This window comes from Poromitra crassiceps (genome assembly GCF_964638095.1).
Source record: "Poromitra crassiceps genome assembly, chromosome: 14".
NCBI lineage: Eukaryota > Metazoa > Chordata > Actinopteri > Beryciformes > Melamphaidae > Poromitra > Poromitra crassiceps.
In genome coordinates, this window is record NC_139633.1 from 14,563,581 (window position 1) to 14,582,698 (window position 19,118).

At 45.1% G+C, this 19,118-nt stretch overlaps 1 protein-coding gene across 1 annotated transcript; it reads right to left on the minus strand.

The window, feature by feature from the left end:
* Positions 1 to 456: 456 nt before the first annotated feature.
* LOC310789022 (hexokinase HKDC1-like) lies at positions 457 to 18,135 on the minus strand (the record flags this gene model as incomplete). The annotated part of the gene is made up of 21 exons (XM_083650628.1): positions 457 to 595; positions 758 to 903; positions 2,066 to 2,153; positions 2,595 to 2,750; positions 2,960 to 3,123; positions 4,335 to 4,399; positions 5,396 to 5,495; positions 6,420 to 6,515; positions 7,103 to 7,222; positions 7,855 to 8,003; positions 8,392 to 8,548; positions 8,759 to 8,900; positions 9,028 to 9,261; positions 9,361 to 9,516; positions 9,684 to 9,867; positions 12,048 to 12,147; positions 13,035 to 13,130; positions 13,550 to 13,672; positions 14,640 to 14,797; positions 14,948 to 15,110; positions 18,073 to 18,135. 21 exons carry the CDS (start codon positions 18,133 to 18,135, stop codon positions 457 to 459), a joined length of 2,799 nt encoding a protein of 932 aa, XP_083506754.1.
* Between the last annotated feature and the right edge of the window lie 983 nt (positions 18,136 to 19,118).

A 19,118-nucleotide genomic window follows, 5' to 3' on the forward strand; every position in this document is an offset into this window, starting at 1 on the left:
TTTTTGCCTGAACATGAGTGTTTACTTTTTTGTATTTTTGTTGATGTATTATAGACCATTTTAACCAGAAAACCCTGTGATACATCTCCTCTAGTCTCTCCCCAGCCTCAAATATTACGTTGAATCGCTGTGCTCCGCATACTACATAAGTGAGTCTGTGCCACTTCACAGCCACTGCTGGTTTTTGAAGGCAGGTTGAAATTGAATGAGTGACAGGTCGTAACACCGATGAGAGAGCGGTTTGAAAAATGGGCTGCGCCTCCCGTGTCGTCTGATCGCAAAGTCCTTACTGATTGGGGAGGACTGAATCCATCACTGGCATATCACTGGCCGAGTGAACGGTTCCCTCCCATAACCAGCCGGCTGAGGGAAAGTGTCCCAGACCCAGAGAGAGCTCTGCAGCATGCAGTAACGTAGTGTATCAGCGTAAGAACTCTCATGGGTCTGGCGTTGAGACTACATCTCCTCCTGCGCCTGTCTGGCCACAGCTGTGATGAGGGCGGCACCTTTCCCACTGCCCTCCTCTGATAGGATGAACGTCACATGACACTGGGGAGCCAAACACCTGACTGTCTCCTGGAGGACTCTGGAGAAACTACAGCAGGAACAGCAGCAGTAAGACAAGAAGAAGACAAATTGTTTGGTTTATTAAACTAAATAAATTAACAAATGAATAAAAGTAATATTACTTCAACTCCAGCCCCTCCATCTCCTCCATCTCCTACTACAAATAATAATAATAATAATAATATCTCACTGTGGATGTAGTTTGTAGAGCGTCCCGTCCACCCCTACAGTGATGTTCAGATGGTCCAGTCCACGGTTCTCTCTGATCTTATCGACCACAGCCGCCATTCCTGCTCCACACATCTGAGCCGCACGATGTGATACTGCTCCACACACCTGACAATGAAAACCATTACCATTACTATAACATATACATTTATGTGTGTGTGTGTGTGTGTGTGTGTGTGTATATATATAGTGTGTGTATATATTGTTTGTGTGTGCACACACACACAGACAATATATCCACACACTATATATATCCACACACACACACACACACATATATATATATATATATATATATATATATATATATATATATAGATATATATATATAGGTAGTAGGCATCCTGAAGTCCCATGGGACTCGTTACAGCATTAAAAGAAGTAGCAATTGCGCAGGGTGCCAGGGGATCCCCCCTGCTTCTGGCCGCTCCCCGCTTGCTGCTCTGGGCACTGCTGCACTGCGGACACCCCAGCCCAGCTGCCAGTCGCGTTCCGAGTATGACTGTCTAGCTGCTGCGGAGAAAACTCCCAACACGAGGCTCACGACGTTGAAGCATTTATCTCGCTTTAGGTGCAGGCTGTTTGCAGTTTACTGACAGTTAGTCAGTGCAGGCCATGGTGGCTATCTCTGCCGATGCTAACTCACTACCCAGTTCTCTGATTCGTCTATTCCAAACAAACCACCATTGCTTTTCCTGAAAACATAAAACTTTCCCTGGAGAATTGGAATTAAAGGAGAATTCCGGTTATTTCACACCCTGGTCCTTATTTCCAGCTTTATGATGTTTAAGTCACCCTGACAACTTGGGTTTGATTAGCATCAGCAGAAACGATCATCAGTTTGAACTGCGACCTGAAAACGAGGAAAACGGGGCATCTGAAATGATTGTATTTATGTCGAGTCAAAAGCTTATTTGGCTCATTATCATCACTTATTTCATACGAGCGGCAATTGAATTGAAATGAATCGTCCATAATCTTGAAATCAGATCATATCTATAGGCTAAGCTAGGCTGCTACGCCATAGCTACAAAACAAACTGAGTCAACTTTCACCCGCCCTGGATGTGCTTCTCTTCTTCTTCTGTGGTTTTCTCTTCTTCTTGTATTACCAAACAGAAGTGCTTCTCTTCTTCTTCTGAAGCACATCTGGGGCAGGTCAGAGTTGACTCAGTCTGTTGTTGTGTAGCAGCCAGGCTAACTTTAAAATATTAGTTTAGTTTAAAATACACTGGTCACAATGTGGGTGAAAAATGTATAGTCACTTGTACCTCTTTGACAACAATGCTGTCATCACAGGTGCTGTCCAGCCCCAGCTGCTGGAGAATGGATCTGACCTGCAGTAGAGCCAGGCGGTCACTAGGGGGAGACAGCACAGTTATATATAAATACACAGCTTCAACATACACAGGCCAGAGCCATGTAGAGAGAGCTGGGGAGAGCTCTGACCTACAGAAGACACAGAAGGTTACTCCTAAACCACATATTCTGGTGTTATAAAGGATCCCTTACAATTTTGTGCAGAGAGAAAAAAACGTAGAAACAGCTCTGAACACATACATCTCAATTTATACCACAAGCACAAATGAATAAATGAATAAATACACACACACACACACACACACACACACACACACACACACACACACACACACACACACACACACACAAACACACCCACACACACACACACACACACACACACACACACACACACACACACACACACACACACACACACACACACACACACACACACACACACACAAACAGTGACCCGAGACGCACCCCCTCTCCTACCTCTCTATGTGCGACAGGTATTTGGTGTGGAATATTCCAGGTGTTTTTAAAGCTTCGGTGACGTGTCCTCTGAACAGCAAACCTCTCCTGGTTAAATCTAACAGGACCTGACGGACAACTTCTCCTAAATACAGCCCACTGGTCATCTTTTCAAACCTGCACACACACGCACACACACACACACATGAAGATACATGTATGAGAAGAAGACATCAGTAACTGAAAAAATAAATAAATCCTGCGGCACACGCACCCGCCCACATATGGTAAACACAGTGTCATACTGATCATGTGAGAAATGGTGTGACATGGTGATGAAGTAGGGGACACCACGAGGTCCACACACACTCCGCTGGCGTTCTAACCTTTGTCTGCCATGGTTGAGTGACTCTCGGTCCACCTCTGTGTCATAGCGTGTGAGGATGTCATCCAGACAGCCATCCTCCCCCAGACCCCCCCACTCTGTGTTTATACACATCCTCTGTGTGTCTCTCCCCTTTGTCTCCTCTCCCTCCATCCTAGCATCTTCCTGGGGACAGAAACGAGTGAGCTATAGTTTGTCCAAAAATCATACACAATCACGAAATCATACACAATCACAAAAGCATACACAATCACAATCACAAAATCATACACAATCACAATCACAAACACACACACACACACTCACAATTTTAAAGATTAAAGGTGCAGTCAACCGAAAAACACTGCTGATTTATTTTGCACATGATCTCACACACATGCAAAAACTATAAACAGTTTTGCAGACCTTCATTAAGTTTGACGCCAGTTATTGACAAATTGATTTGAGTTAAGTTGAGGGTCTGAGTATGCACTCTTACCTTCAGGGCGAAGGTACTGTATGCCCAGGATGAAAACTAAACGAGGCATTACATCCTTCGTCCCACGCAGCATTCAGCTGCTTAACAAGCTTTAGCCCATAGCTTGATCTCTTAGCACTTTGAATTTGCACCTTGCACCTTGTGCCTTATTGATCATGCAATTTTATGCTTTTTTATGATGTATGTATTTTATGCTTATATATTTTTATATGTTGTGCTTTATGTGTGCCTGTGTTCTTTTTGGGCTCTCCCTGTGCATAACAAATTCCCTGAGGGGCAATAAAGGTTTCATTCATTCATTCATTCATTCATTCATTCATTCATTCATTCATTCATTCAACGAGTGAGCTATAGTTTGTCCAAAAATCATACACAATCACGAAATCATACACAATCACAAAATCATACACAATCACAATCACGAAATCATACACAATCACAATCACAAACACACGCACACACACACTCACAATTTTAAAGATTAAAGGTGCAGTCAACCGAAAAACACTGCTGATTTATTTTGCACATGATCTCACACACATGCAAAAACTATAAACAGTTTTGCAGACCTTCATTAAGTTTGACGCCAGTTATTGACAAATTGATTTGAGTTAAGTTGAGTGCCAGCGATGCCATCACAAGACTTGTAATTAACACAGCAATGATTCGGCGCCTTCCGATGACATCACTGGTACTCAACTCTCAATAACTGCTGTCAAACTAAATGAATGTCTGCAAAACGGTTGACAGTTTTTGGATATGTGTGAGATCATGTGCAAAATAAATCAGCGTTGTTTTTCGGTGAAGTTCCCCTTTAACTACCTATAATAATACAACTGTGTGTGAGATTCCTCTGCGTTATTACCTTTTCCTCCTGTCTCCTCTCGTCTCTCCCCACCTCCTTGTCTTCAACCTTCTCAATGTTCCTCAGTTCTTCCATATAACAAACATTACTTCCTGTTCCTGTCAAACAACATGACATGACAATCAAACATTATAATACTACATTACCTCATTTAGCAGACGCGACTTACAGTATCACATTTTGTCAACAGTAGCGAAATCAACCGTGCAAGCTGACCGTCTATGTCAGCTAAGACTTTTAGATAGTTAGATAGATAGATAGATAGATAGATAGATAGAGTAGGCTACTTTATTTTAACCTTGCTTGCAAGATGGATAACCTTGCGAGATCAAAAGAGATTCTCTCGACGTAATCCATCTTGTCATGCACAGGCAGTTAAGATGATTGGCCGAACCATGCCGGCTCGACGAATCAGCGGCAGCCTTAGGCGGGCTTCGCTCGTCTGGGCAAGTAGTGGGTACATGGTCTTTGTAGTTCTTTTCACTCGTCAACATGGCTGCCGCCGCGGAAGTGACAGGCAGTCTGAATGAAATTGAATGTAATGTTCCCAATTCTATGTATTAAATTCTAAAAAACGACCCTCAACATTTGGGAAGGCTAAGCCACACAACTAGTTTGTTATAATCTAACGTCATGCTTCGAAGGAGACTTTATGACGATGAGGACGGTGAGGACTCAATCAATGATAGACAGGCACCTTCCTCCGGTCGCAAACGTGACGTCAGAGGCATGGCGATCTGATTGGTTGAAGTTAACACGCACCAGCGGTGATAGACAGATGGGTCATCCAATCACCTGCCAAGTAGCTTGGAAAAGGTGCCCGCCTCCGTCAGCGGGTCAGGTTACTGCATTCCCAGATCAACTGGTTTAGTGAAACATAATGTGGAGCTAAACCGTCCATCTGGCAGCGTCAGGTTAACTTTATTTATCCCCAGAGGGAAATTCTGGGATCCTTTCAAAAGCACAGTATCCATTTCTGGTGCATACTCTACTCGCACAGTATTTTGCAAAAGAAAAGACGAAATAAAAACACAATAAAGAGTAAAAACACTAGACATTGACCAGAGCTGCTGTGAACAGGCAGAAATACATACCAGCTATCAGTCCGACTTCACACTGTGGGTCTTCATAAGCACAGCTCATCATGGTCCCAACTGTGTCATTGACTATCGCTACTATGTCCAAGTCAAACTCCTGTAGGATCACGCACGCACGCGCACATAAACACACACACACACACACACACACACACACAGACACAGACACACACACACGCACAGTCATACAATATTGAACTTGTACAAGATTGTTGGTGGCTGTAAAATTAAAACGTATTTTGCTCATCGTATGTAAGCTCAGACACTGTCCCCATTCTTATCATACAAGCGTTCTGTAATGCTATGATTGTCAGAAGTAGGGAGGACAGAAAATCAGTCTTTCCTGACTTCTTCCTGTCTGCTGTTTCTCTTAAGGAATGTAATGAGGCTAAATACTTAGGCCATTACATAACCAATGACCTATCTGTTGATAAGGACATGTCCAGACAGTGCCGTAAGATGTACGCACAAGCCAACATGTTAATTCGGAAAATGTATTTCTGTTCTGTGGTGGTGAAGATTGCTCTTTTTAAAGCGTACTGTACCCTGCTGCATACTGCCCACTTGTGGCGGTACTACAAAAAAGGCAGCATGCGGAGACTTACAGTGGTCTATAATGACAGCATGAGGCTGCTACTTAAAGTCCCAAGAAGCTGTAGTGCCAGCCAAATGTTTGTAGACATCAATGTACCCACCTGCTCAGCTGTAATACCAAATCTCATTTGTGCAGGATATCAGACTCTACAAACTATTATTTTAGCGTTAACCAACCCTGTTCTGAGCTCTGTTCTGAGGTTCTCTTCCAGACTGTGGAACCACTGGCATTTTAGCCTGGATGTAAAATGACCCTGGTGGAATAATTTGTAATTGCCTGTGCTTTTATAATCTGTTTCTTTTTATATCTCTATTTTCTATATTTCTATTCTGTGTTTGGTGTTTGTTGTGCTATGGACCCTCCCTGAGCTGTGTCCTGAATAAAGTTTGAATTGAATTGAATTGTAACTATTCTATTGTGACTCACATTGCGTCTCTTGATGGCTTCTCTCAGCATGTCAACAACATCGTTTCCTTCACAGTTTGTGGCCTTGAAGCCTTTGGTCCAGCTCACCAACGAGCCCTGCAAAACATATGAGCATCGCTTTAATCCCAATTAACCAATTAAAACTACCGTTCAAAGGAGAATAGTCTGTGGCCTCGTATGTAGAGTACACACACACACACGTACACACACACGCATGTACGCACGTACACACACACACACACACACACACACACACACACACACACACACACACACACACACACACACACACACACACACACACACACACACACACACACACACACACACACACAGTTTCTTCTTTGTTATCACAGAATGAGCAATTTGGGGAAATATCAACTAATCTTTCTACATGGATACAATCTATGTAGTACCTTCATATGAACTGCTTTGACCTGATTGGGCGCTGCTGCTGACATAACACTGTCATGATGACATGACGCGACATCAGACATGGACATGAATTGATGTTTTTTTAGCCTATGAATGTTTGTGATTGTCATTCAGTTAACATCACTTTCAATGCAACGTTGAGTTGCCATGACAACTTGACATTAACCGAGGATCACATAACCTGTTATGAAGACATATCATAACATATCAAACACAAATAAACTATTTGTCATGTGTCCGATGCTTACCGTGTCGATGGCAGCCTGTTTGCAGGGGAAGGAGAAGGTGAAGCCCAGAGGAAGACGAGTGTTCTTCATCCCCATGTAGTCAAGGAAGTCACTAATACATTGCACTATATGATCAAACAACTAGAGAGAGAGAGAGAGAGAAAGAGAGTGAGAGAGAGAGATAGGTGTAACCTTTATGAAATGTACAATGCTATCCATCTAAAATAATTTAACTTTCTGCGCTGGCTGGAGGGCCAGAGCAGTCATCCGGTGATTACAAACATGGAGGACAGCTGTGATGGAACCAGTCCGTGGAGGGACAGTGAGGTTTTAGACCTCATAAGCATTTGGAGTGACATTTCTGTGGAAGCAAAACTTGAGGGGTCGTATCGTAACCGGTCTGTTTGAAAGCATATGGAAAGAAATGGCCAAACGGGGCCACAGAAGAAGAAGTGTCGGAGAAAAGTTAAGAGTCTTAAAGCTAAGTTCAAATAAGCCTCAAACCAACAAAGCGGTCGTGGGCGGATCACCTGTGCGTTTTACAATTAGCCTGACCGTGTTTTGGGTGATACTGTAAACCCAGCTGTCAGCCACTTCACATGTGGGTCACTTCAGGACTGTGTCCGGTTCACACTGGAATCTGATATTAGTCACTTTTAAAAAGCTAATGTGAACATGATCAGCCACACTAAAAATCTGATCTGAGCTACAACAAACTAAAATCTGAATTGAGCACTAAGGTTTGCAGTGTGAACATAGCGTATGTGTCCTACCTCTTCTCCTGTCCCTTGCATTATCTCCAGTGGTATGGTGTAAATCTTATTGTAGAGTCGTACGGAACGACTCAGACCACTACGGATCTTCACCAGCAGGACTCTGAAATTGGTTCCTCCCAGATCCAATGCTAGATATTGTCCATGCTCTGAGAAAAGATAGAAGTTGATTGATTAATTAATTGCTGGGCCCTCTCCACACACATCCCCCCCCTACGTAAAAAAAAAAAAAAAGCATGCCAGGCCAGCAGGTGGTGATAATGTGTCATAAAACTTTATGTCAAACACCAGAATAACATTTGTATTTGGAGCATTTATATTCGACAAGACACAGATTTTTTTTTCCAGATCGAAAACACATGAGGTCATGATGTCAGTGACCCCATTTCACGGGTCCACACAAATACATGCTCTGTTTCCACTGACCTAAAATGCTGTTTTGTGTGGACAGGAGTCGAAAATGCAGAGAAAATACTATGTTTTCACACTCACTCACACACACACACACACACACACACACACACACAGAGCTCTGACCTGTGCCATCAGGGGTACGGTACACATAAGAGGGCAGCATCTTTATTGGGGAAGGGCCTTTAGTCTTTAGCCCCGCCTCTAGCCCCGCCCTCATCCTGGTCTTGACCAGTCTGAGCTGCTCCTGGTTCAGTCTGAAGGACAACAACGTCTCATCCACCTGGAAGACAAGTACACAAAATACAATTTTAAGTCGGATACAGTTAAGTTAGCATGAACAAAAATCAAAGTTATGTGCCCACCGTGAGCAGGCGCACGCAGGCAAAAACACTCAGACATACACACACACACACACACACACACACACACACACACACACACACACACACACACACACACACACACACACACACACAAACTGCCATCTGACCTGTCGTCTCTGTGATGCCAGTCGCTGGGCAACTGCTGTTACCATGGCTGCCCCTTTGCTGCTGCCGCCCTCTGACAGGACGAATCGGACATGACAGTCAGGAACCAGCCGACGCACCACCTTGTGGAGACGTTTGGCATACCTGGAATTGAAGGAGCATCGAGTACTCTTTTTCACTTTTATCCACCTCTATTGGTAACCAGTATGAATTGCAACAACATTGAGAGAACTGTTCTCTTTGTGTGGAGAATATTTGACAGAAAACCTACTGGGGGTGTGTCCTGTACACAGTTCCATCAACCCCCACAGTGATCCTTAACGTCTTCAACTTCCTGTTTTGTCGGACTCGACTCAAGATGGCAGCCAGCCCTGCAGCCACCAGGTTTGAGGACCTGAAGGAGACCACGGTGCAGACATGTTGCACAGCAATGCAGTCCTCTTGCGATGGGGTCAAATCGAGATCCAGAAGAATGTCTCTGGTGTTCCTCAGACCATCTTTGTACCTAAAGGTGAGATGGACAGGTATAATCGTGTACTCGTACTGTTCCGATAGGAAATGGAGAGAAAGAGAGAGTGAGAAACAGACAGATAAGACAACTTACTGCTCCATAGCTGCTACATGCGCGGTGTTTATTTTCCCTTTCGTCTTCAAAGCATCAGAAAAATCTCCATCAAACAGCAGTCCAAGTCTAGCCATCTTTAATACAACCAGCCTCACCAACTCACCCAGATACAAGCCACTGACCAGCTTCTCAAAGCTGAGAGAGAGAAGGAGAAACAGAGAGGCCAAGGGGTCATATTGTATTATACTTGTTAAATTGTTGTTATATTTTGTGCTGTGTTGTAGCACGTTGTGTTATCTCATCTTAGGGGATGCTGTATGCTACGCCATGTTTTACGTGAAATAAAATGCCTCTTTCCCTACAGTTGTTTCCCAGGGTTGGCGGAGGCTGCGTCGATCTCCTTGTCAAACGCGGTGATGTAATCCTTCAGTGCCCCGTCGTCTCCGAACGCTCCCCACTCAGTGTTCACACACATCCGCCCCTCGTCTCCCTCCACCAGGTCGATGTGCCGCAGCTCCTCCATGTAGCACGCGTTGGTGCCCGTACCTACACACGCACGCACGCACGCACGCACGCACGCACGCACGCACACACACACACACACACACACACACACACACACACACACACACACACACACACACACACACACACACACACACACACACACACACAGCCTTGTACTTCTAACTTGATGAGAACCTCGTATTGACAGTGGTTCTCAAATTGGGGTACGGGGACACCCAGGGGTCCTTGAGGGTGTTCCAGGGGGTCTCCAGCAAAAAGGGGCATCATTTATTTTCACTATAATTCCATCCATAAGTAACATAATGACAGAAAGAATGTATGACTATTCTGGTCATGGGTTTCATACTTTATCTGTAATAAAACATCTAAAAGCAGAAATCGTATCAGATGGGGGGGGGGGGGGGGGTCCCTGGGACAAAATCTTATCAAATGGGGGTCCATGGTCTAATTTGTGTCAGTTTAGGGGTCCTTGACACGCAAATCTTTGAGAACCACTGAACTTACAGTAGAGTTGACTACCTGAACCTCAATCATAACCCTCACCACAATATGCCATAACTTACCCTAAACCATCTATAATCCTATAATCTGACACCCAAGTCCTTATCCTAACTGTAACCTTACCCTAACCCGCCAGAATGCTACATCTTTCAAGGCTATACAAGAGCACATCATCAGTGATTTAAAAATATTGGGGTCAATCAGGTGTTTTGGTGTTTCACCACCAGCTGCTCATCCTGAGCAGTGTTGAGAAGCCTAGCAACTGCTTCTGCTGTTTTTCACAGAGCTGATGGTCTGCTTCATGAGTGTAGATCTCTTGCGCATGTTTATGGCACTGCAGATGGCCTCTGCAAAGGTTTGGAGCACTTGGTTGCGCTGGCAACGGTAACAGCTTTGTCCTAGAGCCTTTGGGCAGCAGCTCAACATGTGCCCCTGCTTCTTGGGCATAGGGGGCACAATGGAGTATCGACCAAGCCCCAGTAGTCCAGGTGGGAAGGACATCATAAATTGTCTGAACCATAGATTGCCTGATCATGCCCACCATAGGTCAGTCCACGTGTCTTTGCTCTTCACTGCCTGCTCCCATCCCATCCAGGCTCCTTGTTGCCTCTCATCTACACGGCTGAATTGTCCTGCCATCCTTTCGTCTGACCTACAGTATGTCATACAGAGGGGCTATGAAAGTTCCCAGTCCAGCTCTTCCTCTGGTACCCGTCCCCACTAGGACTTCAAGGCCATTACTGCATTTGCTACACTGCATCCTTTGCTCTCCACTTCCTGCCCAACTTCACCACAACCCCTGTCTTGGAGACTTTCAGGTCACTCAATTCTCTATATTGCAGCACCTCCCTTTGTTGCTCAAGATCCTTGGCAGGCCCAGGACATCTCCTCTGTCAGTTGCTGACCTTTTTCTCTAGGTTCACAACGGTGGAGATAGGAACCTTGTAATGGAGCAGAGGCCATAAGATCCTAGGCAGCATGCATCGCATGTTGGTAAATCCACGCCAATCAACATCTCTCAAGCAGCCCTTCTGCTCCTGGCAGGTGGTCTGGGGCGATGCTGCATCTTCTCAAGCTACTGCAGTCAAAAATCTTTCATAGGCATTTCTCAGAGATGAGAGTTATTGGTCTGCCTGAGATGGTGAAACTGAACTTGTCCATGACCCTCCTCCTTAGGGACCTTGATTTCGCTGGCTTGGAGCACAAACAAAAAATAACAATGTATGGGGGGGTCTTTATTTTTTGTTTTTGCTCCAAGTGAAATATTTTATGGTCACTCACGATTCAGTAGGTCACAGGTTGGCTTGGTTCCAGCCTTAAAACTCGCTATATAAGGAAATGTTTATGGAGAAAATGAATGGGAAACTCACTTCCGGGGCAAGAGATGTCACGTGACTGTTCAGCTCTATTACTGATGATGATGCCTACTTCACAGAAGGAGGGGAGGGTTACAGTTAAAGATATGATCCTCTATTTGTCATAACTCTATTGATCCCTCAAAGAAGAAATTAGTCCTTTCACTTCCTGCCTTCCACACGTCAAAACACAGATTCAGCTTCTGTCTTGAAAAGGACACTTCAGCAGAGATCTTTCTGCCACAGGCTGTATGAACCCGGGCCGCCCCCTGCTGCCTGTCGTCAAAACTGCTCGAAACAGCGACAGCGAATGATACGAACCTCTCATATGAATTTACTAACCGATGATGAGTCCTACTTCACAACGCTGGTCGTCAAAACCACAGGTCATCATGGTGCCGACTGTGTCATTTACCAGGGCTAACACCTCGACATCCATACCCTGGAGAGAGAGAGAGCGTAAATAAATCAAGTCTTCTGGCTAATGTAACGTTCACAATACAGTATATGAAGTGTGTCATTGGTGGTGCAGTCAGTTCTTCTGAGTGATGGTTTTTGGGTAAGTGCACTTCTCAATCTCTCCTTTTGACTCAATGTTAAAGCTCCTATCTGTGACCATCCCTCCTAGTAAACGTCAAAGGAAAAAACCCACTCTCAGAAAGCGCTGTTGCACACCTTTTCACGGAGCTTGCCGACAGATTTTCGATGCAAGTCGAAGGTCTGTCTCGAGAGATTATGGATAATGTAGTTGATAGTATTATTATTATTATTATTTTATTTTTATTTTTTCCCCTGATTTTTTATCCCATTTTTATCCCCCATTAGTGCCAATTTATTTATCCTGGTTGCTGCTCCACCCTCTGCCGATCTGGGGAGAGCAGAAAACTGGCTTCATGCTTCCACCGAGACATGGGCAGTTAGCCAGCCGCTTCTTTTCACCTGACAGGGGAAGCTTCACCGGTAGGACATAGCACGTGGGAGGTTCACGCTATTCCAACCAGTTCCCCTCCCTCTGAACAGGTGCCCTTAAGGACCAGAGGAGGAACCACATTAGCAACCAGGATATTGCATGTTTTGGTGAAGGGGTTCCTATATGAAGGAAACCCCCGGGAGGCACGGGGAGAACATGCAAACTCCACACAGAAAGGCCCTTTTGACGACCCCACCCGGGCGGTGGGCACTTGAGGACATGCGGACGGGCACGCATTGCTTCAGCGTTCACAGCATCCCAGGTGGGAATCGAACCCAGGACCTTCGAGCTGTGAGGCGACAGCGCTTACCACTGCACCACCGTACCCCCCAGTTAATAGTATTATATCGACGTCTTACCCCAGTCCTGTTGATCGCCCCTCTGAGGGCCTCGACCACATCTTTTCCTTGGAGGCCACGGGCACGGTAGTTTTTGCTCCAATTGACCAATAGTCCCTAAAGAAAGGAGAGGGGATACAACAGGCTAGTTTTGTTTTCCAGGTTCTATGTTTAAACAGATAGGACCACTTCTGTTCCCTTGAGACAGGAGCAGAGACGATATAAGAAAAGATACAGGAATAAGATGTACCACATCTAGATAAAAGGAGCTGTCCATCAGCACCACACAGAAACCAGCAACTAAAAGTGAGTGGCTGTCTGCAATAGGCTAATTAACAAATAATTGATTACAAAATAAATAAAGGTATCACTCAACAAAGGAGAAATGCATTCTCATACATAATAATAATTGCACTCCCCCCCCCCACCACAAAGATCGTAATGTTTTGCAAATGATTTGGCGGCCCACTTGCAATACCACCAGTGGGGCTCCGGCCGACAGGTTGGCAATGGCTAATATAGACTTAGATCGTTACCTGGTCCAGGGCAGTCTGTTGACAGGGGAAAGAGAAGGTGAAGCCCAGAGGATGTTTCTCCTCCAGACTGATGTTCTTCTGATGGAGGAAGTCCTTCAGACACTCTGACACATGGTCAAATAACTACAGGCAGACCGACAGGCAGGCAGAGAGAGAAGAGGAAGAAGACGGATAGTAAATCAAACAGCATGGAGATGGTTGATATCGTCTGGCCATCTCTTGCCTCTCCTCTTTCTTCCTACTCTTCCTCCATCTCTTCCCTTTCTCTCCTACTGCTCACCCCTGCTCCCCTACTGCTGTGTAGCTTGTCCTCTCCCCACCAGTCCTCTTTCCTCTTCTAAAACCACTCACCTCTGCTCTCACATTGCTGTCAGGTAGCTTCTCTCCTTCTTCTATGTCCCCTTCTCCTGCTGTCCCTCCACCTTTCCTGCTTACTCCTCCTCATCGCTCTTCCTTGATCCTGTCTCTCCCTCCTCCTCCTCACCTCTGCTCCTCTCTTCCTGTGTCCTGTCTCTCCCCCCTCCTCCTCACTTCTGCTCCTCTCTCCCTGTGTCCCGTCTCTCCCCCCCCTCCTCCTCACCTCTGCTCCTCTCTCCCTGTATCCTGTCTCTCCCCCCTCCTCCTCACTTCTGCTCCTCTCTCCCTGTGTCCCGTCTCTCCCCCCTCCTCCTCACCTCTGCTCCTCTCTCCCTGTGTCCCGTCTCTCCCCCCTCCTCCTCACCTCTGCTCCTCTCTCCCTGTATCCTGTCTCTCCCCCCTCCTCCTCACTTCTGCTCCTCTCTCCCTGTGTCCCGTCTCTCCCCCCTCCTCCTCACTTCTGCTCCTCTCTCCCTGTATCCTGTCTCTCCCCCCTCCTCCTCACCTCTGCTCCTCTCTCCCTGTGTCCTGTCTCTCCCCCTCCTCCTCACCTCTGCTCCTCTCTCCCTGTGTCCCGTCTCTCCCCCCTCCTCCTCACCTCTGCTCCTCTCTCCCTGTGTCCTGTCTCTCCCCCATCCTCCTTACTTCTGCTCCTCTCTCCCTGTGTCCCGTCTCCCCCCCCCTCCTCCTCACCTCTGCTCCTCTCTCCCTGTGTCCCGTCTCTCCCCCTCACCTCTGCTCCTCTCCCAATGAGTAGCTCCTTGGGCACGGGGTAGGTCTTCTCCTCCATCTCCACTCCCCTCCTCCTCCTCCCCGCGTCCTCTCTCACTTTAACTTGGAGCACCTTAAACCTGGAGCCTCCAAGATCCAAAGCCAGGAACTCGCCTTTCTCTGGAAGAGAAGGGGGGTACATATGAATGTAATGATTAACAAATATATTTTGATGATTAAAAATAAAAAATAAAAATAATATTACAAATATTGCAAATTTTTTCACACAACAGCTTGAAAAACAATTGAACCGCCCTAATATAGTGTTACCTGATCCATCGGGTGTGGAGCGGACATGTGTTGGCAGCATCTTAAGCGTTGCTGCGGCGTTGCTTTCCACTGAGAGCCCCTTTGCCATTTCACCTAGGAAACGAGCCGAGATGTCCCTTAAGTGGTCGTCATGGAGACGCATGGAGTACAGAAACCTGTCCACCTGGAAGGGGGAGACGAGACAGAGAAGACAGAGCAAACAAGAGAAGTAAATGTAAGAGTGTAGGGAGGAGGGGGGGAGGTAAAATGTGGACCCTCTCCTCTCCTCATCTCCTCTTCAAGTCTGTCAGCAGGTTTAAAAAAGGACTGGGCCTTCCTTCCTTTAGGTCCAAAGCAAGCTATTTCTTTCTGCACTTCAAAAACTTCAGTTCAGTTTCCTCCAATATTGTGTGCAGTGCAACCAGTCTTCCCACCACACCACATTATATACACTATAGCTTCTTAGTGTTCTAGACATCTTCAGGTCAGAACCCACATAAGAGACTCAGCAGGCTATCCCACCCTGGGCGCCCCCCCCAGGCTCATTATAAAGCATTGCAAATCTAAACCCATTCAAAGCTGTTATGTGACCCGATTCCAGGGTCCCGTCCAACGGTCTGAGAAAGAGCTGTCCTGAGGAAACCTGTGTTCTGTTCTTCATCCTGCAGGAAAAACAAAACAAACAAGAGCAGCAGAACAAAGACGTCTGGACCGGATCAAACACACATTCATCCTTCATGTTTATTTCACCTCCCACATGTTTGCTATATTCACATTATGCTCTTGAAGACTTGCGAAATCAAGTCAAAGAAAATGTTACAGTCCAGCCATTTTGTGGTACCAGTACCTCATCCTACAGTGAGCAGTTTCAATATAGGACTTTAACTATGGGGTTTGTTTTAGGAGAGAGATGGCAACCTAGAATTTCCCAGGAATGTGATTAGAATTAAATACATTTAAAAAAAATACATTATAAATGGTCTTAGGAACAGCGATTACTAGGAGGTACAGTATGCGTAAAAAAACAACAACGACCCATGCATGTCTCTCACTCTTCCTCTCTCTCTCAGTACCTACAATATACTCCAAACTGAAGCTAAACTGTCACTGTGCTGGTGACGCATTCACGGGACAAGGTCCTTCTGGCCATGTGCCTGGCTGGTGTACTGTATTTGTGTGTGTGTGTGTGTGTGTGTCAATCCCGCCGGCACTAAGAAACGAGTAATGGCATTGCCGAGGAAACACGTTAATAATTTCTCAGCGAAGAATGTCAGTAACACAGTGACACAGTATTGTCACCATCTTATCACACCACTACTGGCTTATCCCAGAGATTTTCCCCTGAATAAACCCAAAGCTGACTAACTCACTGTGAGGTGGGATGATGATCATCCCACTGTGAGTGGATGTCACCTGGATGAAACCCGCTCTCCCCACTGAACCATGGCCCTTCTCCTCTCCTTCCCTCCGATTGCTCTGACAATCACTTCTATCTCTCTTTGGTTTAGCAATTCGTTTATTTTCCCTGTATTTCCCACTTCCTGTGGTCACAGGAATTTTGTCACGATAGCCTTGTTTCCTCCCTGCACACCTAAACTATTGGCAGCTTGTAATGATGATCAAATAGAGAGGCAAAGTGAACGTCACTTCCTGCTTCCACGATCCATTGTTGCAAGTAGGCCTACTGCAAGGGAGGGGACTGTTGTAAAAACCCTATCACTGAATGAACTCTGATCATCATCCTCATACCTGGACTCTGTTGTGTGGAGAGTAATGTGTCTGACCCCGCTTACAGTATGCGACACATCAATAGTACTAATGTGGTGTTAAAAGTTGTCTTGTAGACTGTTGGCCAAGTTCCCTGCTGATCTCCCTGCTGAAAGTCCCCCCCTCCACCTTAAGTGAACATTAGATGATAGTATGATTGAGAATAAAATATCTTTATATTAATCAAATGCTTGCTTGCTTTCATTCAAAAATCCCTTGTATTGTTCAAAGTCCGAATTGTCAGTTCAACTCTAAATTACACAAATGTTCTAACTTTGCTTCAAGTCCAGAAGGTTTAAGTTAATAAATATATAGCAATTTCTGTATGTAGTTAGTTGTGTGGTAATAAGTTGCCATTCTGAACAATTTGTAGCTCCAACGGTTTATATGAGAATTTATGCATATTTAATGATATATTGCCAAATGTGCATGTTTAAAAAAAACATTTGAGACAAAGTGTAATACAAAGAATATTTCTCTTAATGTGAAGATTAAACTGGTAGAAATTCATGAGGATATCTTTAAAGGGGGGAAAAAATCCCATTCACTTAAAAAAAACCCTGTAAGAAATGCCCATTTTCTGGGTTTTCGTCCCAGATAGATTTTGGCACACATCCCATGTTGTTCGCAGGGCTCATATTAGTCTATAACAGTTGAGATATTCTGTCCTAAATGAAGCACATACATATCTGAGCCAGGTCCTAGACTATTAGTGTCTGTATGCAGCGTTTTCTCTTTTCTCTCTTATAAGACCATTTCCCTGTGAATGATGTATAGCAGCTGCTTTGGACTAGCAAATGGCATTAAACCTTTATACTTATGAGTTCAAGGCAAGAGATACGCTTGTTCAAAGTCTTCAGTTGCTGTAGCACTCAACTTGGGCCAATAAATGAATAATGCCAGATCTCAATGATAAGACAACTCATCCAAGATGAACCAAAAACAAAAGATGATTGCATGTAACAAACACATTGACAGCTCTTGTTTGTGAAATGGATTACAGTGTTCATGCACTTTTAAAAGGAGAATAAACGAGACGAGGTAAAGCATCAGAGTATTCTTGAACTTTCACTTTGAGCAGGAAAACAAGAGTAATAGCAGATTACATTTTGAATTCAGCCTTCCAATACTCAAAGTTTAAGTAGTGCATCGTAATTAACGGTAGCTATGTCAACCACAGATTTCCTCAATTGGAAAAAGTCTGTCACTTTCATAGTTGATTACAGCCATCTTTATCTCACTGTACTACCCCAAGGGTAAGGGATTTCATTTGAAAAGAAGATCCCTCCCTATGCTGAGTATTACTGCTACTAGAACAACTTCAGTTCAAATTCTGTCTCAAGTCAAGTGAGACAGTTTGACACTGGATCAGCTCTTACCTTTTTAGTGGGGTCCTCTTGGAGTTTGGAGAAGTAGTATGAAAGGAGATGAACAGCCAACATCTTGACTTGTGACACGCCACCATGCAAGTTCTTTCAGTCCTTTTGTCAGTACACCATACAAATACACACAAGAAAAGTCTGGATGAAAATGTGTTGTGAAGCTGTCAAGGTAAATGCAAGTGGGTTATTGTCTGATTCTCCTCTCACTGGTTGTCAGTAACCGACTGACTGGGTCTACAGTTCAGCAGTGACCAAGCCCTGCTTTGACTCAATGATTAACAAGCCAAACCCCTTTCTCCCCTCCATTTCCTCCTCCCTTTCTGTCCCTAGCTTCTCTCCATAGACTGTAGAAATATATCAATAAGCTTCTCTCCCTCCCCTCTTTTCAGTCATGGCCCAATCGTGTGCCCGGCCCCTGACACATTTTCTTGGTGACCTAGAGCCTTATCCTACTTTGGCCTCTTTCAGCTTATAGGTCAAAGTAACTCCCCTTCCCTCCTCTTTGAATGAATGTAGTCTCTCGCCCTAAAACCCAGACTCTTGTGGAGACCCATCAGAAACAGGCCTGCAACCCAGTTTGGCTCCCTCTGGTCCACAGCTGAAGTAGCCCCGTTACAGAGAGTTACTGTGTTGCTAACGTGGACCCCGTTATAGAGTGACTGTGTTGCTAACATGGCGCCTGTTACAGAGTTGTGTTGCTAACGTGGAGCCCGTTAAAGAGAGTTACTGTGTTGCTAACGTGGAGCCCGTTACAGAGAGTTACTGTGTTGCTAACGTGGAGCCCGTTACAGAGTTACTGTGTTGCTAACGTGGAGCCCGTTAGAGTTACTGTGTTGCTAACGTGGAGCCCGTTACAGAGTTACTGTGTTGCTAAGGTGGAGCCCGTTACAGAGTTACTGCGTTGCTAAAGTGGAGCTGTGCTACTGTGGAGCTAATCCCTCGCCAGTGGAATGCAGCACTTGGGTTATAAATGGAGCTTGTTCCCTTAAAGGTATATCTGTTCAACCTACTTAACATTCTGCAATTAGTGACAGTTTCACCTG